The 27,106-nt window shown below is 37.7% G+C and overlaps 1 protein-coding gene across 4 annotated transcripts in view; it reads right to left on the bottom strand.

The window, feature by feature from the left end:
- Positions 1 to 5,421: 5,421 nt before the first annotated feature.
- mlphb (melanophilin b) overlaps positions 5,422 to 27,106 on the bottom strand; it is a 102,369-nt gene continuing 80,684 nt past the window's right edge. For 3 of the 4 annotated variants that reach the window (XM_042494409.1, XM_042494408.1, XM_042494411.1), the window contains 10 exons: positions 25,953 to 26,045; positions 25,357 to 25,477; positions 23,799 to 24,037; positions 18,668 to 18,751; positions 13,398 to 13,697; positions 11,979 to 12,128; positions 11,808 to 11,876; positions 9,824 to 9,872; positions 8,929 to 9,023; positions 5,422 to 5,666 (listed from right to left, as the gene is read on the bottom strand). In XM_042494409.1, the coding sequence (XP_042350343.1) occupies positions 5,640 to 5,666; positions 8,929 to 9,023; positions 9,824 to 9,872; positions 11,808 to 11,876; positions 11,979 to 12,128; positions 13,398 to 13,697; positions 18,668 to 18,751; positions 23,799 to 24,037; positions 25,357 to 25,477; positions 25,953 to 26,045 (1,227 nt within the window). In that variant the 3' untranslated portion in view covers positions 5,422 to 5,639. The remainder of the gene's footprint in view (positions 5,667 to 8,928; positions 9,024 to 9,823; positions 9,873 to 11,807; positions 11,877 to 11,978; positions 12,129 to 13,397; positions 13,698 to 18,667; positions 18,752 to 23,798; positions 24,038 to 25,356; positions 25,478 to 25,952; positions 26,046 to 27,106) is intronic. The other variant, XM_042494412.1, reaches the window with a different exon arrangement.

Here is a 27,106-nt window from a genome sequence, read left to right as displayed (position 1 = left end):
ATGGATAACTTGAACAGCGAGATCAGTGCTTTTTTTTTGTAAGTTTAACATTTTGAGAAAAAAAAGCTTATTTGTATGCTAACCATAACCATAGTAATTCCTATTGCCTACACCTTACCACAGTAACTTTATATTAAATATGTAACTTTATGTTAAGGACTTAATGCCATTCATGGGGCACTGTATCAAATGTCATTCTGCATGCATTTTCGTGCATCATCCAACCCATTCTATGAGAATAACAGAACAAGGATATATATGTCATTTTGGATCCTTAGACATGTCTGTATGTGTCTCAGGTTAATGTTTTATTTTAAACAGAGATGGCTAGTTGTTCACTTTATGCTAAGCTAGGCTAAAAAGATTAAGATTTCAGCACCTTACTTAACACACTGACATTCGCCTGATAAAAGTTGAAGGAGAAACAAAGTAATTTCCAAAAATACTAAACTTTCTTTTTTTTTCAGAGGGGTCTATTCTTCTTCTTATTGTTATTACATTTGCATACATTTTTCTCTATGTATCTACAGACCAGGAATTCTTGCTGTTGCATCTTTAATCTGGAACAATGATTAGAAAATATGTGATGCAAAAAAAATCTGCTTTGGATTAAATTCACTGTACATGCCAGTAACAATTATAAATAATATGAACAGTGTCCCTATTCTTTAATAAAACCAGGATTTAAAAGACTCCCCAGACAACATTTGAAATGGTGTGTCGGTTTGCATTTGGCACGATGAAGCCTCCATACACAGTGACTGCTCTCCCCTGCAGTCAGCCACTTGCTCTTTAAACAGTATTCTCTCATGTTTACACCACACACACAGACACACACACACACACACACACACACACACAACTGTTTTTCCTCTGCAGGATGGCTCCAAATGTTGAGTTTTATTACTGCTTGGTGATTTAAACCATGGCTGGGGTCTTAGATGATAATCGTTGCTGAAACAAGGCTTTATTGTGCTGATTGAAACCAAGCTCCTGTAAGGCCTGAGGGGCCACTGGTCCTCATTTGGTTTGGATGCCTCACAGACAGAAAGAAAACACCTCACACTGAGTAGAAGAAATAATTTGGTTGTCATTGTGAATCTATAAATCTTGTGAATAAAACCCCTCAGTACTGCTGTTTCAGATTTTGCAGATGTTGTGCAAACAACTTGAGTTATCTCGGACAAGCTCTGCTTCATTTTTAACTGTTGAGTTGGAAATACAACCAAAGTAAGCATTAAAACGCTGATGCAGGATGAGTCTCTGATGCAGGATGCAGAGCAAAGTTAACTGATGCTTCATTCTTGATTCCTTTTAAAAAGAATTTGACTAAAGTTACGACAGACAGCACTGAGGTGACAAAAAAAGTAAAAAGTAACTTATGTATTGAAGACTTCCATAAAGGTGGCTTTCAAAGTCAGATTTAATTTTTTTTACTTTTAATTTTGTTTTGCACTTTTCCTCTGACTACATATATCTCTGTGCATTAAATGTTTTTCAATAGAAGCAGCCACACTGTAGGAATTCTCATGGGTCTGCTGTTGCTGTTCTGAGATACCACAACCAATACAGGGATGTAAACTAAAGCATGTAATTAGATTTAGAAAAAAATCTTACCGTTTAGTTCAACATTCATATGGGTAGCAAATACCAGGGTCCTGGGTGAAAGTCCAGGGTCAGTTGGACCAATCAGTCACCCCTCCTGCCTGCCCAATTGGCACCTTCCACTTCCATATATTACATTGTTGGCAGTGTTTCAACTTGACAACTGCAAGTAGGGTATGATATGATGATGATGATGACACCGTGGGAGTTGGCTTTCGTCATTGGTATCTTATACCAAAATGATAAGAGGGTGTATATCGAAAATGGTCCAACCAGAGTTAAATAGATGATTATGGCCCTGCACCAGAAACTATTTTTTTTCTCCCAAAAACAGCCATTCAGCTAAGAAACAATTTGTGTCATACACATTTAGTGGCGTCTCACAATTTAGGCCAATATATGGTGATTATGTATCAATTTACTTTTTTTGTGCCATTCATGTGTGTGTGGAGTCGGCCTGTTTAACCAGAGATGGACTCTAATATTCAGGATTATGGGTCCAAAAGTGTACAAATTGTGAAAGCTGTTTAACATTACACTGTAGTGTACTGAATGTCACCCATAGAGGTCAGTGCAGTGCAATGGATTATGTTATGAGCAATACATTCTTGAAAACACACCTTGAAAATACTTGCAATCTGAAAACAGACCATGATATCATATTACAAGTAAAAAACAAACATTTTAAGTAACATCTACAGAAAATAACTTGCAATATATTTCAAAAAGTCCTCTAAGTTCTCAATGAAACTGCACAAATGAACAAACCCAGTGGGAACACAATAAAATAATAACACAATAGATGCTCAATCATCCAAAAATTTTTTGGTGTGTAATCCAAACACAGCTGTCACTGTCAGCTGTTGGTTTGTAAACTCTGGCTGTTATGAAAGCCAGATGCTTATTTCTCCCTGCAGCTTTTCGGCCAAACCTCCTCATGAGTCTGATCCCTCTGCCTGTATGTATGTATAGGCATCAATGTCTCTGGACAACATGGATGATGAGGGGACATGAGAAGAAGACATAAGACCCAGATTTCATCATATGTGAGTCTCAAGAATTAGATTTATTATACCAACCAATCATGGCAGTCCCAGATCACCATACAATTCAGCCCACTGCTATTATACCAAAATTACTAAAAAACCCAATCCAATAAAAAAATGATGACGATTCCTGATCTCATTAAAGATAAAATTAAAAAAAGAAGAAAAGAATAGTGTTAGATGTACGGGGACCCAAAGAGCTCAAATAAAAAAAATAATGAATATGTTATGAAGTAAATAATCATTTGAGCAAATACAAACATATTGTATAATACTGCTATTTAATTATGAAAGAATTACATTTTATAACCCAGCTCATCAATACGGAGTGACACTATTATTATTTAAATTTCTTTTAATTATAATTTTAAGGTCATCCTGTAGCACTTCCAACATTTCAACCAGAAAAGCATGCTGGTCAGCATTTGCAAACTCCAATTGGATGCAGACTAATATTTTGGCACAGCATTTGACATACTATATTTTGGACATTCTAAATCTAAAAGTTATAGTGGTGTGGGTACTGCAACAAACAAAAGGTAATGTGTCTGGGAATGTCTGTGGACAAAATAATGTTAACTAACTTTTGAAGAACATAAAAGCTGACTTGGCTTCATTTAATTTGATAATATTTTACCATAGATTCACCCTTTGAAACCTGAGATAATTTTTTCCCCCCATGTTTCTGGAAGAAATCAATTTGCTCGCGATTCAAATGTTTGATTTTTTTTTTTTTTTTTACTGTTTTTATCAAGTTAACCATTAAGTTGTTGTGTTTTACTGCCAGTAAAGTTTAGTTACTATACCTACCTGACATTAACATATGCCATCTTTCAAGACAGAGCCTGTGCTGGCAACAGATGACCATTCCTCTATTGTTCTCTGCTGTGTGTTAAGGACCTTGAAAACATCTTTCCAGTGCACACTGGTTCAATCCTCCCTGTGGATCCAGAATCAAACAAGGCTGTTCAGTCATATTAAGAAAGAACAGCCAACATCTACAATTAAAATTACATATAAATAAGTAGAGGGCTGTGTGCCGATCCCAGGCCAAAGAACCAGAACAGGCAAGTATGAATACTACCGGAAGCTGCCAACACTGTGTTGACAACAGAAGCGTGATTTGAGAAAGAGAATACAATTCTGCTACAGAAAGAGGCCACAAAGGAACTACTGTAGAAAATGCTGTTTGATGTCATATTTATGGTCACAAGGTTGCAAAGTACATTAGTGGTTCAAAAGAAAAAAACCCCCAACAAAAAACATTTTAAAAATCAGTTTAGTTTGTAAATAATTTAATAAGACTAATGAGACAAACAATATTATGGCATAATTAGAATCACACATGTCATTGAAGTGAAACTTTTGAACTGAAAACAAAGTAAAATAGAATTCAATTTTTAAAAAAAACTACAGGTGGGTGACTAAATCAAGGAAAATGTATGACTTTTAAGCTGATATGATTTATGATTCCTCATTCAGTGAACTTTTATAACCTGCAAAGAAGCTTCTGCATCTTTGTGTTTCTCTGGTGTTTATTAATTTAGGTTTTTCCTTTTAGTTTGTCCCCCGTCTGTTTGTGCAAACAGCTAATAGAAATCATAAAACCATCTTCAAATCAAAAATGTGGCTACTCTTCTATTTTTGACAATAGCGTAAATTCAATATGAATATTTATCATTTTTAATGTGCATCAGTGACTTTTAAATACTACCTGTTAAAATGAATGATACAAATGTTTCTGTTTACATTGTGTTTTTGAAAATCATAGATTGTATATTACCAGTTTTAACCACAACAGTTTTGGGAGCATTTTCAAAAGCAATTTGAGTAAACAGCTCTATCACCTTAGGAGTAAGATGCAAGTTCTTATTATAAAACTACTGATTATGTAAAAAAGTAAAAAGTCACATTTTATTTAACTCCTTTTGTCACAAATATATAAAATAGAAGTTGATATATAAATGCCTTTTAGATATAGTGCAATAATATACAGAAGTTATTTGCATAAATGTCTATATTTATTTAATAAACATCACTATAACTTTGACTAACCATTTTAGACATGCTGTACTTACTATGTCATCATTCAAATAATGCAATCAATTCAGCTTTCTTCTAATCAGTCCCCCAGTAAGTGCTTATGAAGATATTAACAAAAACATGACAAAATGTCCCCTCCAAAAAAGTCTGTTATTGCACTGTGTTTGGAATGATGGTAAATATCAATATTTAACATGTTGCTTCAATATTTTAAGTTAGTTTCATATTTTCATTTATACCATGTAAATACTGGAATAACTAACTATGGATTCCAGATTACAACTGCAATCATAAATGTGTTTGCACATGAAGGTGAATGCATAAACTTGGATGCTAATGAGTGCAAATCATAAGTCAGATCCAGAAAAGTTATCATGTGTATGCATAGCATGTGTCACCCCAGCATATACTATAAATATGGTATGGATCTGTCCCAGTAAAATAACAATGACAAATTTTTAAATTAACAAATCTGAATTCCAAAGAAGTTGGGCAGTTGGTTAAAACAATGATTTGCATTATTTGGCTGCATACAGTCCAGAGACCAGATGTTCAATGTTCAAACCATAGACTGTATATGCATTCCTATCCACCCCTTCTATGTTTACGTGAAGCTTAAATATCTCACATGCGGCTTCTGCCATCTTGTGCTGGTGACATTATTTGGAGTCAGAAGTGAACATTAAAAACCAACATTAAATATCTTTGTACTGTATTTAATTGCATATAGGTCAAAAAGGATTTGCAAACCATTGTATTCTATTTTTATTTACATTTGACAGTGTTCCAACTATTTTTGGAATTCGGGATGTATATGTAAGCACTTCTGTCCTACCTGAGTCTGAGTCTTTTTCACTCCAGCTAAATTTCAGTTAATGGCAAACCGTAAAAAATGTCGTCACGAGATAAACCTCCTCAGTCACATGAGGCTCAGTCTCCTCCTCCTCATGAGCCCTGCGTCATTACCGGTTTCTGCAAACAGACAGAGACAGAAGGAAAAATGATCGGCTGTTTCATAATTAGATAATCAATCATCACATGCTTTGATTGGGTTAATGAGTTTCTTGTTAGCTGTGAATTCACTCAAAGCAACTGAGGTGCAACAGGAGCTACAACAGTACTATAAAGTCTTTACTAAACTTTATAAACCTGCTGGTTGGTGTCAATGAGTGCTGAGGCTGAATAAAAAACTAACAGCAAACTGTCAACACATTACCTCTGACTACACACATTAAAATCAACTTCATTGTTTCATCTTAAAATATATGTTTGGAGAGGACTATGGAGGGCAGATACTCAACAAATAGTGATAATCAAAGCAAAATGAAAACTCTCATTTAACCATTTGAAACCTGAGTGAATTTGCTTGATTTCTTTCAAAAACATAAAACATTTGCAAGAGACTAGTAAACAGTTAAAAGAAAAGAAAATTACCTGAAAGTAAACAATATATATCTATATCTATATCTATATATCTATATATCTATATATATCTACCCTCTCTCTCTCTCTCTCTCTCTCTCTCTCTCTCTCCATATATATATATATATATATATATATATATACTGTATATATATAAAAGAAAGAAAATAAGTTAAAACAAACAAAAAATCCCAAACAAACAAATAAACAGAAAAGGCTATTTTTTTTCTGTAACACAATTTTTAATAGATAGATAAGAGATTTATGTATAACATTTTTAGACATTTTCCCCTCATTTTTGATCAAATCTAATAATCCTGTCCAGGTTATTTTCAGATCATTTCCTTGTCCCTTTTTAGTTATTTTTAGTTTTTTGCAATTTGCAGGACATTTCTTGCCAAGTGGCTAATTGTATTTTTGAGAGAAATCAGGATTTTTTTCAGGTTTCACAGGTTTAAATGCTTTCAAAAGGCGTCTGAATGCAGCACAAGAAAACTGATGTAGAGCTAGGTGTTAAAGGGTTAACAGAGAACTACTGTAAATCTATGGCTTTGTGCTCTTCTTTGTTGCTTTTGGCCAGTTAAACTTTAAGAAGATTTCCTCTTTAACACAATACACCTGAGAAGTATATTTCATGGCCGTCTTTCAAATCTTTATCATTAACTTTAAATACTTTAAAATTTTTGGCGTTCAAATCAGTGACAACCCCTCAGTGAGATCTGTGGGATACAAGCACATGTTTTAAATTCTCATTTCTCATGAGCAGTACACACACACATTAAACAGCCATATAGTTTTCATATTCATTGTTTTTTCCATAATTTCTTCCATGAATCTCTGTTCTTTTGATAGGATCCATGCACTGCTTTATTTGAATTCAGGCAAACAAAAGACCCAAGCATGTTAGCGGCTTGTTAGAGCTTGTTGAAATGTAAAAAAACCAAACAAACAAACCCACAATAATCAACAGAAGTACTCAAAAAAGGATTTGGTCCTCATTTCTCCCATGTATAAATGATTAAGAAAATGAAAAACTTTATATTGGCTTGAATAACTGAATAAAGTTGATCATACATTCTCAATAATGCAGTAATTGAACAGAATTTGTACATTTGATTAAAACAGAAGAAGCAAAATAAAGCAAAAGACAATTATCTAAAAGCACCACAAAGCAGGATTGGAAGCCAACAACCAAGTGATCCATCAGCAAAAGAAATCAAAGCCCAGTCTAACCAGTTAATGAAGAGTTCGTTTCCAATACCAGAACCCATTTTGAAAAAGATTTTTAAAGGAATAGTGTGATATTGTGAACACATATGAGGTACACTTATTTTGAAGTACACTTTTTTTTCTTGCCAAGAGATGAGAAGATCAATACCAATCTCATGTCCATCTACCATATTAAAAATAAGGCTACAACTAGCAGCTAATTAGCTTAGCATAAAGACTGAAAGCAGCTAGTCGGGGTAAATCCAAAGCTAACAAAATTTGATATCAGCACCTCTAACGCTCGCAGCTTACATTTTGTAAAAAAAATATGAAAACATTTAGTGGCTTATAGCAGGGTTATGTGTTGAATATTTCGTTGCTGTGAGCAGTAACCTTCCAGACTCCCTAAAAAACCAGACACACTAAACATCAAAGAACTACACTGTAAAAATGAACCATATATTTTAATTAAAAAAAAAAAGGTTAGTATCCTGGCTGCCTTAAATTTTTGAGTTGACTAAATTTGAGAAGACAAGTTAAATCATTACAAAATTACCTCAACTCAACTTAAATTTTAAAGTTCAGCCACTAACTTTTTTTGATTAAAAACAAATAGTCTCTCTTAACAGTGTAGTGGAGATAAAGGCTGACTGTTGTGTCATCATTAAATTGCCTTTGTTGCACATAAACACACCAGGAAGACTAAAGTCACTGGCCAACTAACATGTATGTTCTTTACCTGCATGGGAGAAAATAACTCTCCATACCAGCAGGTGGCGGAAATCTTCATCATTTAAAAAAGGAAACCAGAAGTTCGACCAGACAGATTCAGGTAGCTTGTTAGCCAGCTAGCACATCAAAAACACAAACCAACAGGAAACAGTTGTGTTAAAAAAACTCAGTGGCTAAAACATTAATGAAACCTAATATATGTATGTTTGTTTCGATTTCACTCCCTCTTGACTTTAGCTGTTTGTTTATGTTCCTCACTTTTGTTTCTCTGTATGTGCGCTAAGCTGAATTGCCAAACTGAGCCAACTAGAACAGGCCAACTATTGCAAAAAAGGGTGTAGGACACACCGCAAAAATTAGGGCGTCAGATGCTCACTGATGGTCCAACATTGATCAAAAGCTAACCACAGGCTTGGATTGTCAGGAGCAGAATGTCTTAATTTGTGAGCTTTGGAGGTGCTGGCCGACAGATTTTGTTTCCTTTTGAACAGGTCAGGCTAACTGTTTCCCCCTGTTTCTAGTATGTATGCTATGCTATGCTATGCTATGCTATGCTATGCTATGCTAAGCTAAACTAAGCTAAACTAAGCTATGCTAAGCTAAGCTCATCTCTTCTTGGCTCTTGCTCACTACTTGCAAACATGAAAGTGCTAACCATCTTACCATCTCAATCTTGGCAAGAACATCAGTAAATGCATATCCCAAAATATCTTTAAGTTCAGTGTTCAATATTTTCAAGAACATTTTCTTTTTTTTTTTTTTTTGCTATAAATACTTTTGACAGGGTAGATGAGTTTTTTATGAGATGGTGGCTCTATAATATTGGAAGTGAACTCTTTACTGCACCCAGCACCGCAGCATAGGGTCATACCGCACAGGTAGCCCTGGTCTTGGGCTTGGCCACTGGGTTCCTCTGAGTCAGGGAGCCCCTGTAGAGGGAGTTCCTCACAAACCTGTCCACCTGGCCTGCAAACATACACCAACTACATTAAGTGCTGTGTGTGGACACACCGAAAAAAAGTGTGTAATTTAATTGCCAATCATTGCCATTCTTCATTGATCTCGAGAGGAGAAGTAACATAAGATCACAAAAGGAGTCGCATAACATCCCCCGATGGAAATACAGTAATTTCACAATTGTGTTTAATCGGCATTTCAAAATTAGCGCTTAAGTTTCACACAAATCTGTAATGGAAACTGGCCTAGTGACTACATTGTATATGTATATTGTGTATATATATATAGCTAACTACATTTATAAAATGAGATTGCGGTTTACCTTGTAATTTTGTTAAGCACCTAAAATTGTAAAATTACATATTAAGGAAACTAACAGTAATGTTATTGAAAAGGAATCATTGGGAACGAATATAAGAAACATTCGGTCTTCTCTTAAGAGTCAATGGTCAGAAGTCAATGAGCAAGGTTAAGTAGTACTTGAGTCCAAATTATCCCAGTAAAGCTTCTCAGTGGCAAATACCTCCCATAAGGTAAGCAGTATTTTATATACATATTATTCTGCCTTCAAAACCTAGTACCATTTGTAATACTGTATATTACGCCCATGTGAATTCAGCATGTTAAAAATGTAAATTTCTGACATACAGCTGGTAAAATTAAAGCTGTAGTACGATAGGACACAGTGTTCACCAGCTCACAAAACAAAACAGATCATCATGTTCTGTGAGTTTAACAAGGTTAAGATGGTTGGAGTCAGGCAGAAGGCTCTGGGGATCATGCTCAGGGGCAGCAGTGTCAGCTCTTACTTGTGGGAAAGTTTTGGGAAAGTCTTCTGGCTTGGATCGGGATCGCAGACTAGAAGACACCAAAGCAGGAAACAAAGAGAGAAGAAAAAAAGTGAGAATGTGGGAAATATATGACCTGTCAGAAATCTTTGGCACCTTGAAGGGCTGCAACACTGATTAGAGACAGACCTGCTCATACATAGAAATGATCTCATTGGTTGATTTGAATCTAAAAGGGTGGGACAACTTCCAAGGCCACCATTTCAAATTATTAGGCCTGTCTGAGATGAGCTAGACATGTGCAAATTTGATCACTGTCTTGCTGAGTGCATTACATGATGATTAATGATTTTGTCTGACTTTCTCTGAAGCCTCAACAATGTGCATGGCAATCTTATGGGACACAAAATGCTCAATGGAAAATGATTGAAGTACTTCATAATTAAATGACACTTACTTATCATTTTAAAATGTTCATGTACAAGAACTTCAGCTGTAACAAATGTTTATAATGGTTCCATTTCTGACATTAAAGAAACAATTCCCTCGCAAACTTACCATTTGTATAACAGTTACCGCGTGTTACCATGAATTCATGAAGAATTTGCATGTCCCCCCATTGAACGAAGAATCCAAAAAAAAAGAAACATTCTTCATGAACTGCAGTAAGTCAGCAGTGGGCTGCCACAATTAAAACATCTACCACCGCAACCAGATTTTCTAAATATGGAGATGAACCTTTCATTAGGAGTGTACTCTGGGCACAGATGGAGCAGAACATCACTGAAAGTGAAACATGACCTTTCATTCTGCTGGGTCTAAAATTCAAATTCAAAAACACTTTACTTATCCCCGAGGGGCGATTTGCAAGGCAAAAGTTTGCTTTCACTTGAGGCTGCTGCTCCTCTCACCCATTGATCTTATCTGATCAGCTCTGAAAGAATCAACAGTTCATCCTGCAAGTCACAAACTGCTGCTGAGGAAAAAAAGAACCCATGGAGAGCTCCGCCTGTGCCGCGTTCATGGACCCCCAAAAACCTTAACATTAGAGGGGGCACAAAATAATGCAAAGGGACAAACACTCATTTAAAAACTAAATGAAAGCTTCTTGTCATCGCTCAGCATGCGTTTGAACTCTGCTCAAGCAGATTTCAAATGTATGCACATGCTCAGGCACACTCAGGAGGTGCTACTTGTGAAAATGTTTTATATTGTAACATTTTAGATAAAATGCACGTATTTGGGAAGTACTGGGCATACAAGTGGATAAATCAGACTGCAAATGGGTGTTATATTAAAGTTTTGCTGTTGTTCAATGTGATCCCCAATACCAGATTCAACATAATGTGGTAAGTAATTGAAATACAAATGGTCATTCTGCTGGCAACAATAAATGCAGACTGGTCAAAACCACTGACTGAAATTGTTTTAAAAGTAATAAGTGGCTATTGCTTTCACATTTTAAGTAGCTTTTGATTTATTAAAAAAAACCCCACAATGTTTCAGTTTAAATGCATGGTGCAATTTAAATGATCTGTAAAGTGAAGAATTCAGTCAAGAACTTTTATCACTACTTTTAAATTTACCCTGAAAACTACCTGTAATAACCATCACTGTTAGTGTCCATCATATCTTTCTCCTTTTAATTAATACTGAGATTTCTGTTGCATCTACTACATCAGCAACAAAGAAGGCTAACGTTACTTCTGCCATTAAAAGTCGAGTCAAGTAAACTTCAAGCTGTTTGACTTCATCACACTTTTCGATACCTCCTTTGAATGCAACTGGCTTACCTAACTTTCAAGTCAAGCTGCAACTAATCTCAGAGCAGTAGGATTGAATCTGCCACTTTGCTTCCAAGAACAACTGTGCAGTAACAGCATGCACTTGTTTGATTTTACACAAAGTGAAAAGTATTTTATACACGCAACTATTTTCCTATACTGATTTTAAACAGCTCTGACTCTGAGAACCTGGCTTAGACTCAAATAAAATAAGTAATTACCCTTCGTCTTTTATCTACTGGCATGCCGGCAGCGTTCAGGGCAGCAATCCTGTTCTCTATGTAGGAGACCTGGGGATAAAAAGAGACACAGTTACTCTACAACCTTTTCTGTCTCTTTAAAACTAATAAAAAATGTCAACTAGGCTTAACCCAGAGCCTGTTTTTCCTTACCTCACTCTGGGCATTCTGGACATTTGCAGCTGCCTGAGCTACCTTGTCCTCCAGCTCCACTAGTAAGGCAGTTGAGCCTTTAAAACTGGCCTGTGATCCCTCCTCTTGGTGATGCCACTTCCTCTCTAGGCTCTCTGTTGAGAGGTTTGTCTGTGGGACAAAAAAAAAGTTGATTTTGTTTTCCACATCAAAAACTGATTAAGCTCCTTTTGTGTGGGGTGGTAGGGATTTTTATGCCTGCATTAAAGAATCAACAGCAGAAAGATGACAGAAACTCAGAGGAGAAAGAGATGGGGAACGACACGCAACTAAGGTTCTCAAGGGACCTCACAGCCGGGGACGTTCAAGATCAGTTGTTTAACTCCTAGGCCATCAGTGAACCCTTACCAAATGCTTGTTTGAGTATAAAATCAGTAGTGAATTTGAGCCATTTGTATATGATTTTAGGGGCATCTATAGTAAGAAATATAATATAATATTCATAAGTATGTTTTTATAAGTTTATGATCACCTGAAAGTAAGACTCATTGTATTTTCTTTACCTTAGAAGGAGTCATTTATATTAAGTCGCCTGAGATTGCTTCAAGTCGAGCAGTAGTTTTTTTTCTTTGCAGTTAACTTCTCAACTTCCTCTCAACTTTAGCAGAGGCAAATCTTGAATTAAAAACAATGGAAGACAGCCTAGAATTTATTATATGAACTCTTCCATAAGCAGCATATCCTGTAGTGGCAAGTTGTCATTTATTGCTTCAATGAAGTAAAAACAAAGCTATGTGGTTTGATAATAAGCAGAGCAGAAAACAAGGGCTGCTTGGAGATTGGAGCTCTGTAACAGCTGACCTTTGCTCCCTTCAGTCAGTCTGGAAAGAAGACAGTCATGCTGCAAAAGAAAACACCTGCTCCACATGTTTGGGCTTTATCAGGTTAACTTCGTAGCAGTGTGATTTCCTGCTGGTACACACTGGTGTTATTTGATACTTTAAATCCTTCAGAGAGGGCGTGCAGTTTGAACAGGCCGACAGTTGACTTATGTAAAAACCACAGTATCATTACTCACCTAAGCACTGCAGCTTTGCTACTTTCAAAGTAAAGAAATGCCAGTAAAAACAGCAGACAGCTTAGCACATCAGCAAGAAGGAGTTATTTTTCTAGTCCATTCTGTGTTTTAGAAAATCTAGGAGTGATGGTTGCAAAGGAAAAATAAATGCTCCGGCTGAGTGACTTGATTTATGACTACATTATGTGCTTGCAGTGGCTTCCAGCAGAGGTGGTATGGAATTTCATGAGCCAGGTTGTTTTTTTTTAAGTACAAAATGTGCAACAGTCCAGATGTACAGCATAGTCTGTATGTTTCTGATGAACTTTCTGGCATTACATGAAGTTTTTGCTCATTGAGTTCTACCACACAGATATGTCTACCTTCTGAGAGTCAGTCAGCTGAGGCTGCTCCTCCTCCAGTCTGCACAGAACGATGCTTGATCTGGATGTGGGTCTGGTTGGTATCCTGGTGGGCTTTGCTTCTCCCTGTTGGCTCCTCCATGCTGGGATCTCCTGCGAGGAGTGTGGCCTGCTGGGCTCCTCCTCATCGGAGGTCAGGCCATGGTCGCTGATGTTGTCTGTCATCTCTTGCAGCTTTTGTCTCAGTTGCTGCTCCTCTAAGTCCACCTCCTCCCACTGAGGAGGAGGAGAGGTGCTGCTGGGAGTTGGAGCCTCGCTGGTCTGTGGGAGCAGAACAGAGAAAAATCATGTGCTTTTGTTGAATGTTTGTATTTTGTTTTGATTTATTTGAAAATGTATTGTTTGAGTGAAAGCAGTTGGTGCAGTGTCGCAGTGGTTTAGGACTATGAATAACACAGCCATTAAAATGTATTAAAATACTGCACTATAACAGTAGGCCTAACTCACTCCGTCTTGTAATACAAGATACAATACAAGATACATGTCTTTTATAAGGATCAGCAGCTGAAGAGGGTACTTTTAGGCTCAGTCTTTCAGCCCACGATTAAAACCTCTGCCACCACAAACAGATTTTGTATTTTTGGAGCTTGACCTTTCATTAGGAGTACTGTCGAAATATATTTACCATTGGATTATTTATTGCACCACATGCTTGGGGCGTAGAGTGTCCTTTGGGCACAGACGTAACAGTGGAACATTAGTCACACTGAAACTTAACAGTTCATTCTGCTGCTTGTAAAGATTTGTATTCACTTGCAGCAGCTGCTTCTTTCATGCATTGATCTGATAAGCTGTGAAAAGATTAATGGATCAATTATCCACCCCTCGACTTAAAAACTGCAGCTGAGGAAAAAAAAGAACTCATGAAGAGCTCTGCCTGCGTTAAGTTCACAGACATGCAAAAACCTCAGAATTCAGAGAAGAGGACACAGACTGACAGATATTTGATAAACTTTTCATTTATAACAAGTGAGTATAAAACATGTAAATGTAAGTTGGAGTTTGAGACTTATTTTCAAAAGATTAATGCAATCTCAAAGTTAGCGTTAATTAGCTAGGTAGGCCCCCCACTGTGCACCCCTGGCTCAGGAAACCTTGCACCTCTGGCCCTAATTGACTTAAAACTTTGGATCAGTGTACTGAGGCTGGAGTGATCCAATCGCAAGTTGAACTTCTAGCTCACTTCAGTGTAAAAGTCATTTTTTTACAGTAGTTTTTTGAATAGGTAACTGTGCCACTGTCACCACTGTAAACTCCATGTGTGACACACATAGCCACAGGAACTAAGTAAGGCAGAGCTGAGAGTGTGTTCTGTTTGCTATAAGAGGTCAGAATTTCCAAGTTCCTGGTTAGAAATTGGAACAACCCTTAAAGTCAGGTTTTAGATTTGGGAAGTTGGGCAAAAATCCTGACCTCAAAATCCAGTATGGCTGCTTATCAACAATAATGGAAGCTGTCGTAATATACTGTTATTAGCATGTCTTTCTTATCTGTTTCATTAAAACAGTCGTACAAAACGTACTATCGAACTTTATTTGTGGACATGATGCTACCGTGTTTGGAAGTACAAAATACACTGTAATGTGTGTAATGAATTGGTACTAACTAGTATTGCTAACAACATCTTGGTTTTGCGACTTGTACTTGAATGCGATCAAGGGTGCAACGTCATTCTCAGATTCTCACCAAGCACCATGCCATTGACTAAACCAAACACGACCTAGCAAGTCTAGATGACGAACAGATGGATCATACAGGAGAGGAAAGCATGAAAACTCTCCTGTTACTAAACTAATCAGACGGACATTAACACAGACGTGTCGTGTGCAGACTGCTCTGACTAAACCGGCGGAACATGTGCTATATGCAAATTGATTTAAGCTGTGCTTTGCCACAAGAGAGAGGAAAATCATGAGTCTACCATATATTGTTCTTCTTTGAAGTAAATAAGCCACTAATTACCAGCCGAGCTTCAGTTCTGTGTTGGTTTATGGTCTGCTGTATTTGTGGGATGGCTCTCATTCTCTGATGAGACTGGTGTGCATTTCAGAGCCCACGTCCCAATTAAAAACAGACACAGAACCCACGTGAGACGTCACTGCTGCTGAGAGGAGGATGAATATTGAAAACTGAGTGACCCTCTTTATCATCGGAAAACTTTAACACTGAGCTGCAAATAAAATACCTCATTATAACCACCGCCAAGGAAGTTTGTTTAGGGTGTGGTTTGTTTGTCAGCAGGATTATGGAAAATGGTTAAAGTATCAGCACGGTTAAAGTTGCATCTACTAAAATTAATAACTAATTTCATAATTCACACAGCAAGCAAGCTATGAGACCCATATCAAACACACCTATAACTTTGTGTGATGTAGGTGCGGACTATGTTTACCTGACTCTGGCTGACATAATGCACCTGTGTATGGTCTCCTCTGGTTATTTCTAGTGAGGCTAAACCGACTAAATGTACAGGCTGCAAAGTGCTGTCTATAGAACAATAATTCTATACAATAATATAATTGGTTTGGACATAATGGGGCTGTGTTGCTTTTGTTGTTTTAAAAGTGTGTATGTTGATATTTAATTTGATTTATTTTGCAGCCTAAAAATGTTTGCTCTTCTATCCCTTTAGAAAAATGAAATGCAGTAACATGTACTCTGAGTATATTTTACTTTTACTTACATCAATTTTTCACGCAGTCTTTTACTTGTACTTGAGTAAAACGTCTTTGAAGTGTACAATACAATATTCTCGTGCTCTTTCCACCTCTGTACATTTTTTTTAATGCTAAAGTACATATAAATAAATACATTCACATCATCTAGTCCATGACAACAATTTCACTATTTCAACTTTTATAGCTTAAAACATCTTCTCATCGTCTCTGTGCACCAGTCAAGAAGCACTTATGGTTTACATCCATGTCTGTGAAAACATGGATGCTTCCCACAAATCTTCCCCCTGCAGCACGGGCGACCTTTACAATCACTATCTAAATATGTGCACCCATGGTTCTTGAGTAATGGCCAAAAACATATTTTATAAAGTCACTGTGACCTTGACCTTTGACCATCAGTTGTCCATTATGTCAAATGTTCTTGAGATATCGAGAATGTGCCAGACCTACACACAGACAACCCAAAAACATAATGCCTCGGTTCTCAGCTATTGTGTCAAATTCCTTGGATGCCTTCACATTCTTGGCCAATTAAGGTGATTCTGGTTCTAATTATTAGGAGGGTACATTTGTAAAAGAAACAAAAATCTAACATATAAACCCTCAGGTCACATCTAGCTTTACCAGCAGGTTAGAAATAAAGTTACATGCATTCACTAGTTTAAATTATTTGAACTGCACTGAGAAAGTAAGCGCATACAGCTGCATTGATTTATGTTTTGTTGACCACTTGGGGACTGTAATGAAGAAATAAATGGCCAGAACCAATAATGATCTTTTCTTGCCAACAACTACTCTAAAACATGTCGCTCTTCACCAACAGAAACAAGTCTAAAGAAACACAAAAAACAGAGAAGACCATCACACATTATAAGGCTCCCCCACACGTCTACATTTTCAAAATGTAAGCCTCGGCCAAATCCTCTACATAAGTTCGGAAACATGGCAGTCACTCAGGGGTCATTCCAGTATGGTGAAGATAAGGTCTCGTTCCCATATAGATCCATCCCAAATCCTCACAGACTTTAATTAACATCAGCTGTGTGTGCAGGAAAGGAGTATGCATACGCAGTCTGAGGAATGGAACATGACTTTGTGACATATGTTGCTCGGAAACATGCATTTATGTGGCCAGTAAGATGTAGAGATCATAATCCATGTGTATTTTGAAAGAACTCAATGTTTGTTGCTCACTTTTCTGTTGTTCGTATGTACTTTATTTCATACATAAGACAACTAGCTTGAAACAAAGGATTAATCACAGTGCCCGTTTCTGTGGTTATATACATAAACGTGTTCTTGCCAAACAGACCTTGCTAATGTTTCCTCTTGGGTTCAGTATTTTCCAAAGCCGCCTTCAGCAACAGCTGGGCGGAGGTTTGATGATGATACTGACAATTATTTGGCAACTGTGGTGTGATTTTTCAGCTCATTGTCACTCAGCATACACTGTATGCAAAGACAGATGATGCATCTCCACTTCCTCCCACTGTACAAAAATTAAGCCAAAATATCCCTTATACAGCTGTTGCCATCTTGATCTGGTGATGTCATGGAGTTCCCGCTAACCAATCGCGAGCAGTGCCATAGATTGCTGGTGCACTGATTAGCACACACAGCTGTCAGTCATGATGTTAAAGCTCCTTTTTATAGCATCAGATAACTAATAAAAACCAAACTAGTCAGGAACACTTGAACAATCGTCAGGGTGAAAGGAACTACCTAAAATGACAAAAAAACATCTTTGGGAAAAAATGTACTTGAAGTGTACTTTCAGCTTTTAGTTTGTCCCATTAACTAACATGAAGGGGGCAGGGTTTATGACCTGTACTGCAGGAAGCCACCAGGACGCGATCCAGATCTTTTGATTTCACTTTTGGGGATCTGTCATGTCATCCATCTTTAAATGAAGTTTATGATTCCCACGGTGTCAAACACGGAAGCTTGTCAGTGACCGTTAGCATCTGGTTCTGAAGCACAAGGCACGCTTTAGTGTCTGTTTGAGATTTCCTGGGCTTTCACCTAACAACCACTGTAAACTCATCCACAGCAGTGATGCACAATAAAAAGTGAGACAGTCTAAGCAGGGTTGGAGGGAGGGGTGGTGGGTGTGTCAAACAAACACAGGACTTTCACCCAGGAAACCAGTGTTTGTGTACATGTGAAACATAATTTTTTTTAGAACTACGTTATGTGTTTAACGTCATGTGATATGTCATGTCACATACTTCAAATTACATAGTTGTTAGCTTACTTGATGTTACGTAACAGATTTAGTTATTTTAACCAAACCATGATATTTTTTTTAAACCTAAACAAGTAGATCTGTTGCCTCAACCAAAAGTAATTTTGGTTATGTAACCTACATTTCCTGTGAATGCAGTAGTTTATTTTGAAAAGGCACGATACACGTAGAGCTGAAACTGAGGAGCCATCCCTGTGCATCCAAAAGCGACGCCTAGAGTGTGATAGTTTGATGTGTAGGGCAATTGCCCAAGCTGTCATATTTGACGAGTTGGGAGGGAGAACGTGTTGGATATTTAATGGACTGACCTCATCGTATGTTGAGGTGACCTTCTGCTCTAGATGGTTCAAGAGGGTCTCAATTGCTGACATGCGTCTGTTCAGGTCAGTGATCTGGAAAAAGAAAGACAGATTCAAGAAGGCGACAGTCAGATGATAATAATAAGATGAAATACGGAGAGAAACGTTGGCAGACAGTAGGTTTTCAGAAGCAGAGAAAATTGGAGAAGTAAGAAGAAAGGTTTCCAAACATATTAATAGCTTCTTCAAAACAAGATAAACAGTACAGTTTATAGTTAACATGATGCTGTTGAAATCCCTCTCTCAGTAACACCATGTCATATGATATCAATTTTACTCAGACTGCACACATCAAAAGACATCATCTGAGTCTGAACTTGGAGCCAAATCAACTCATCCCCAAATCTGATTTCACAATTATTGAGAGGGTCTTCTCTAAAATTACTTGGATGAAAACACAAGAGTCCAGATGAAGGGAGAAAGGAAATATTGACAGAGTAGGTCAGTTTTCAGTGACCTCAAACACAGCTTGCATGTCGAATATTGGCCAAAAATGCATAGTTAGATTTTCAAAAATACTTATGCATGTGTGGACTTTGTTAAATCTTTCCTCTCTAACCCATTTCTAGGATTCCTAGACCTAAACCATGAACCTATAGATAACCTCATTACCTAACAACGTATTATCATGGAACGGTTCTTTTGATAGCTTACAAAAATGTACATCAAACAGTTTGTATGATATCTAGCAAATCACACAAATGTTATCATCAGCAAAGTTATATATTTGAAAAAACATGCTTGGATATATCAGGTTATGACTTAAAGTCACATGACATAAAGTCACATATTTAATGCAATGTACTTGTAAAGTTACACAGGTTAAGTTTAGAAAAGCAAAGTTATGTAGGTTAGCTTTAGGAATAGAAACATGGTTCAATGTCATCACGTTATTACTTAACAGAAAGTCACACACTTAAAGTAACTTAGTTAACATGATGTACTTGTACTTAAGGTTTAGGAAAGTAAAGTTACATAGGTTGGGTTTAGGAAGAGAAACATAGTTGGGCGCCATCATGTATTACTTAACATAAAGTCACATACTTCACATTAAGTTCTACAAGTTAGATTTAAGACAGTTAAATGACGTTGTTTAGGTTTACAAGAGGGTGGGTACTGCTATAGTCTTTGTTATTAATGGGAGCTGCTGGGTCACATGATTGCAGCCTTCTCAATTACTTGAGTAATATACAAACTCTATAGGTGTACATACGCACAGTACATGAAAGCAGACTGAAGCTAACCATGATGATTCAATTGGTAGGCCGTTCTGGGGTCAGCCTGTGTCGACAGCTCTATTGATTAAAGTAGAAGCAAACGGGTTCCATCAGACATGTGAGACGGATTACTGAGAAAAAACTGAAAGGCCTTCACATCAGTCCAAACTCTTTTCATCAAACTATTCAGAGAGCCCTCAAGCCTTGTATGGAAGCATCCATACTTTGTTATGTTGCTATGTTTGCTCTGTTCATTTATTCAGGTTTTCCTTTCTCTGTCACTCGTCTGTATTAACCATGTAAACAAGCTCTAGTGTTGCTCTACACCATTTTTGCCTCACTTGTGACCTGCGCCTGTTCAGAGTCTGTGCTCCCTGACTCATCCTTCTGTCTTGTTCCACAAACACAATCAAATAAGATACGTCACTTGACTTTCAGCCTCGCGCTTGAAAGTTTTCCAAATCAGAATCAACCAGACAGGAAGCGTATGCATGATGAGGAATTGTTGTCTGACTGTTATGGCTGTTTTTGATGTCTGACAGGAACATGTCTGAGCTCTATGTTTTTCTGCAGTGTCCTGTTTGTGTCTCCTGGTGGGCTGCCCAGCTGTGAGATGAATTTGACAGCAGATATTGAAGGTGGAAATCAGCAAAGGGCCAGGTGGGACCGATAACAGCAATCCTTTTATTGTCATTGCTGTCATCCACCAAGGAGCTTAGTCACTTCCTTTGTTTTCTTACCTTTAATAACTACGAAGAACAAACATAATTCAGACTGTCCCACTTATTTCTCAACTATTAAACTTCAACATCAACCATGGATGTATTATAATGAAATCGGCATCAACTCAAAGACACATGCAACCAACTATAGGGCACATGAGGATACATGTAGGCTCACTGATTTCTGACAGCAGTATGAGAGCAAAGTCGGCCAAACTTATGGTAAACAAAGTCTGTTTTTTATCTGCTCCCCATAAACAGAGCAGAGACAGTTGTTGTGATCCTCTCCAGGGACGGAGTTGTATGCAATCACATAAATAGACACTGATGTCATGTATGTAACCCTCCTCTGATCTAGCAGCTGTCTCCCCTTCATCACTCAACATGTCAGACTGATGAACTTGTGTGTGTGTTTGCTGAAGTTCCAAGAAAAGCTGCTAAAAAACCTGGAATATCAAAAGGAAAATTAGTTTATTAGCTGCTGTCGTTCAGAAATGTGACTCCAAAATACAATTAATCATTGAACTGATGATGTACGTTTTATGCCAATTTTCCTCTTTTTTTTTTTTTTTTTTTAACTCGGACAGGGCAAGATTAGATTAAAGTATTACAAGTTTTGTTTATGGTCTTATGTTGCCTTTTATTGCTCATTTTAATGATGCAAATTCCTTCCAACACAGCATGGTGCAGTGAGCTCAGAGCTATACCATGTGGTCAAATGTTGCTAGTTGAATTTTTCACATTGTCCTTAATTTACCCTGAATATACCATCTGGTAAAGAAAAAAAAATTAAAGGTTACTGTTCAGTTTGTCCCAAATCAACATGTCAAATAAACGTTTCCCCCCCCTGGACTTAAAATACTTTGACTTTCAAACCCTGCCAAGAGAGCAAAATCTTGATCATTAAACTTTTACCATCCGTCATGGGTTGTATATACATCAGTAAAGTTAACTGATAGCAGACAGAATATCTGTGCAGTGATGGGAACTGATTGTGTAAGGAGGTTGAACGTGGTGAACTACATTTCTAATGTTTAATGTGTGCATGTGCTATAAGGTGTGGAACAGGAGTCATGTGGAAAAATTAGTTTTGAATTGATACCCAGAAGTACCAGAGCCAGAATCTCTGTCATATCCTTTTAATGCTTAAAGCAGCTTTCGTACTATTGTTTGGGGAGAAATTGTGTCTTGATTTATGAGCTGAATGCATCATTAATAGGCTACGTTAGAAAAACATTAAAAATGGATTTATGAGTGCCCCAAAGCCATCTGCCAAAGAAATGTAATGTAATGAGGATTTTACATGATGTGATTGTGAGATATTTAAGGGCTACTTCTGATTTTTTAAAGTGGGGTTGTATAAGGTACTTATCCATAAACAGTGTATTAGGCACAGTAGATATCAGTCAACACATCCCCAGTTTGGAGAAGCAGGCTGGAGTCTGACATAGAAGTTAGGCAACCTTCTGCTGTGGAAGGGTCAGAATCAAAACATATTTTGACCACCTAATAAAAGTCCAGTCTAAAACAAATCAATATCACTTTAAGTGTACACTATAATTAGGTCATGTTTAGACAAGAACGGCCCTACTAAAAACAGAAAAGTCTTTCCTTTGCGTTTAAAAAAAATCTGCATTCATATAATAACATTACGAGAACAATCCTCGTGTACATGGATCTACAACAGCAACCTAAAACTACGTAGTATGCATGCCAGGCCAGTAGCTGGGGCTGACACTTGGCATGACACACCATAGAAGAACACCACCAGCCTGTGCAGAAAGGTGTTGTTATACAGAGCAGAGAAGAAGATGGCAAAAGCACACATGAGAACCAGCAGCTTATCACAATAGTTGCGTAACAGATCTACACTTTTCCGGGAGAGCTTTAGTAAACTCAGTAGAGTCAGCAGGGGAAACACAGCTTGGAAGTCCACCATTGTTGTTATTGTTGTCCCCCTACTCGTGCATGGCTGTTTGTCTGAAACATAATGTGCATGCGTGAGGTGCAGCTGTGACATCACTGTTCTTACAGGACCCGCACAGCAACAGAAGGGGTGGCGTTTTCAAACAATTACTACTTGGAACCCAGTTTCAAAAGTTTGCATTTTCAGGCTGCCAAAAATGCCATTATCCTGTGACTGAAAAGCCAAACCGCAACAAAAGTTTAACATTGTATGCAAGAACTGCGGCCATTCAAACCGCCCCTTATGATTTTCACTCCTTCACCTTTCTGTCAGATAGTGAAATCAAACAGAAAAATGAAGCTGTCACATCACTCTCTTCAAAGCCAGACAGAGAAAAATAGTAATTTAACATCGCTAAACACAGTAGCTGCTGGTTTACTGCTGCCTCCAGCTGTTATTTTGTTTGTGTTATTGTGTGATTTTGGTGTTTGAAAAGGTTAGTTCAAACTCACCAAAGTCACACAATAACACAAACTATCTAACTGAACGAAGCAGTGGTAGACCAGCAACTCCTGTGCTCCGTGAGCTAAAATGACTTTTACTCAATGGGGTCTGGTTGTTTTGATGAGAGCATATGGGGAACTAAAGGTGACGACAAGTTTGCCGTTGGAGCGGGCTGCCTGACGCAAATGTAAAGCAGTGAAAATACCCTTAATTTAGTGCAAACTTAAACTGGTATTCTTTGAAGCGGGCCTTCTTTAAGGTGGTTAAAATACATTTTGTAGCTGATCCCTTCACAGCAGTACATGGCTTAGCTCCTGTGTTTGATTTCAGTCTGCTTCTCCAAACCAGGGAAGTGCCAACTGACATCTACTGTATGTAACTTACTAACTATGAATAAGTATCCCAGACAACCCCACTTCAAATAATTCTAAATATTTTTTTAATATGAGGATGTGTTATTAGGTGTGGGATAGGGGTTTAACACAAAGTTTATATTGATTCGAAACCCAGCAGTACCAGGATCACTGCTCTTGATACATTTTAAGAAAAGCAATATACCATTATGTGAGGGAGAAAATGTGACACAATATATGAGCTAAATGCATCATTCTTAATCTACTTCAGATAAACATTAAAATGGATTTATGAGTGCCCCAAAGCCATCTGCCAAAGAACTGTAATGTAATCAAGATTTTATATGATAATTGAAAGAAATGCATCCCGTTAATGACCTGTGATGGAGGGTTGGTTGAGTTCAGGCTCTCCTGGGAGGCGTGGCTGCAGGGGTCCAGATGAGACTGGTAGAACGGGTAAAGCTGGCAGTGGTCATCCTCATCTAAGTCATCAGGACCCGGTAGGTAGCTGCTGCTGCCCCGGGGGCCACAAGCACTACTACTGCCACATGAGGAGTAACTGAGCTGGGAGACGGAGCGAGATGGAATAGGCTGGCTGTCTGGGTATGCAAGGTCATCTGGAAAAAAGGGTAAACCAGGAAATAAGATGAGCAATAATATATTTCATCAAATTTTTCCTTCCAGAGGTTAAGGCAAAAGTCAGTGAAAATGTCATTGCAAATGTGATGTTTTTGGTTGTAAATTTTTTCAACTACTCAAACAATGCTCCACAATATGTTTAGCTAAAAAATGGTCACACATTGTAATCAGTCCCCATGACTAAATAACAGCAACATGACCAGATGATCCCGGCGCTTTTCGGAAGAACTGATCTAATTAGCTCAGCTACATAAAAAGCTGCAAATGTTTGTCAGTCTGCTGGAGGAGACAGTCTAATTTTCTTCCAGGCCTGTCAGTCTTTCAGGCTGTGTTACATTATAAAACAGTTTTTTTTCTTTTTCTAAAAATGTAGGGACAAAATGATCACAAGCAGAAAATGTCATTCTAGACAGGAAGTTAAAAGACAAAATAAACACTTGTTGCAGACACACATGGGCCTATGGGCTTACATTTTTTGACTATTTTTATTTGGTCCAGCAAACGCTGGACTTTCATGTGGGAGTCCGATATTCGCCTCTTGTCAGAAATGATGTTTTTTTTTCTACCTAATCATCCGTGCCTTTGTTGCCTAAACACAACCAAGTGCTTTTGTAGTGTAATCCCACCATGTTGTTGTACAAGTTTATTCATTAGAATAAACCCCTTGAGATGAACCATCTTGTTTTCGAAGGGGTCCTATAAGCATATGGACAACAGAAATGAATAACAAAAAATAAAACAAAGACTTTAAGGGAAAGAAGAACTCATCACAAAATCATTAGAAAGAAAAAATAAATGTATACAAGCCCTTAATGACCACGGAGAGGCCATGAACAAATACTTGACCAGCAAAATACATTAGTGTATATATGTATTACACACATAAATACACATGTATACATAAATATAAACACATAGATTATAAGTGTGTCGTTTGTAAAGCGTAGTTCATCTGAAACATAATTTAACAATTTAACCTAAAATAAGAAGACAGACCATTTTTAAATATGTGAAATGACGGTAACGGCCGTCTATTTAAAGGGCAAATTATTCCAATCTGAAGTTGCTTTGTACTTGAATGCTTTGTGCTTGTTGTGCTTTTGTTTACATGCTGGAACATCAACAGCAGACGCAGAAGGATACCTAGAGCGTAACACATGACTAGATCCTGTCACTAGCTTTTCTTTTGTGTATGCTGTAGGCCTACAGGTCAATTTGCTGGTATTAATCTTTGTGTACTTTAGTGGCTTGTTGGAACCATCCAGGGGACCAGAGATGTGTTATGTCCTGTCTTTACCCTGCTGTCCTTTGCGTTGCTCCTCCAAAATCTGGTGGAAAACAGAGGCCATATCAGCCTCAGCAAGCATCGACTCCCTCATACCTACGTCCATGTCCATGATGTTGTGGGGGACTGGGGCCTAGGAATGAGGATGGAGAGTGGTGAGCGCTAATGTGATGGAAGTTCATTGGTACACAGGAGCTAATGATGCTAATGCTGATGATGCTTCAGGCCTAGCTGATAACTCAGCACACAGGAGAAAAAAGATCAGGGAGGACATTGGCAAATTTGTCACAAAAGTATGATTCAGCACAACCATTGTGTCTTGGTTCATGTGATTTAGTCTCTTTACATTTGGTAAAATTCAGTCTTGGCACAGCATTCTGCTGCATCTTCTGGATGTACACAGTGAATGTATTGTTGCCACATACGAGAATAAGAAATAACAGCTGTAAACACTAATGTTATATTGTCATGCCAGAGCAGAAAATGTTTAGCAAAGAAAGAAAACAGAAACAAGCTAAAGAAGAAAAAGACAGTGGGCCCCTTGTATGAAGGCATTCAAAATAGGAAGGTTTAGGGAAAAGCTGGCTCTGGTGTCGTCCAGTCTCTACCTGATTTGGCCGTCGTCCTGATTCGATGAAATGGTCACAGCCCAGTTCGAAATCAAAGGGATCGACAGTTAGCCGCCTTTTGGCCTTTTTCCTCTTTGGAGAGCAGAAAGGGAAATACCATCACCAACAGAGAGCACAGAGCAGAGAGGTAAGAGAGATGATTCAAATGAAAAAGTGTGGATCCAAAGGAGAGGAGAGGAAGGCACTGCAAAACACTTTTTATATTGAGATTACCAAGAAAGAAGCACAATGTAACCAATTTACTAATTATTTATTTTGAAGGACATTAGCCCCAATTTGTTTCATTAAAAATACATACTGTACCTATCAGTATTTAAAGCAATGTAGCGATCTGTTTTGAAGGTATTCCCTGAGTCCTCAAAGACTATTCTAGCCATAGAGGGCGGGCATATGCGTAGCAAGGTTACTTAACCCTGTGAAACCTGTGCAAATTGGCTTGAATTCTTTCAAAAATGTAGGGGAGCAACAAGCAACTTTAGAAAAAACGGCCAAAAATGAGCAAGAGATTAGTAAAAAGTTACAAGAAAAGTACCAAAAACAAAACCAAAAAACCCCAAACCATAACATATACAAGAAAATGCTTTTTTTCTTCTACTTTTCTCCCTGTAACATAATTTTAAATATAGAATAAGAACATTATAAACTGGAAAATTTTATTCTTGTTTTTATTTAAAGAGAAATATTTCATAATCTATTCCAGCTAATTTCCGCATAATGTTTCTGTCACCTTTTACAATTTTTTGCAAAGTTGCTCATTATGACTTTTCCTGTGATTTTTGATTAAATCAAACCAAATTTCTCAGGTTTCAGAAGTTCAAATGATTGCGAAAGGGCTCTGAATGCAGCGCAAGAAGGCTGATGTAGATCCAGGTGTTGAAGGTTTAAAAATAATGTTGTTAAATGAGAGACACTGGGCTAGGAAAATGTCTGACATGCTATTAGACTTTGTGGCCTAAAAAGACCTGAGCCAGGCTCAAGCCCTGTGTGGTTGACAGAGGATACAGTCTGGTCAGGCTCCACAAACAGGCTACACAAACCCCCCCGCAATGGCATCTGTAACCTCTCTGAGTGGGTGAAGATGACAGGAGGGTTTCTTTACAGCGACCTGTGAGGTGTTTCCTGAGGCACTACTC

The sequence above is a fragment of the Plectropomus leopardus genome, chromosome 10 (genome assembly GCF_008729295.1).
Source record: "Plectropomus leopardus isolate mb chromosome 10, YSFRI_Pleo_2.0, whole genome shotgun sequence".
Taxonomy (NCBI): Eukaryota; Metazoa; Chordata; class Actinopteri; order Perciformes; family Serranidae; genus Plectropomus; species Plectropomus leopardus.
The sequence above is the reverse complement of the archived record's forward strand: the minus strand, read 5'-3'. Positions and strand labels throughout refer to the sequence as shown.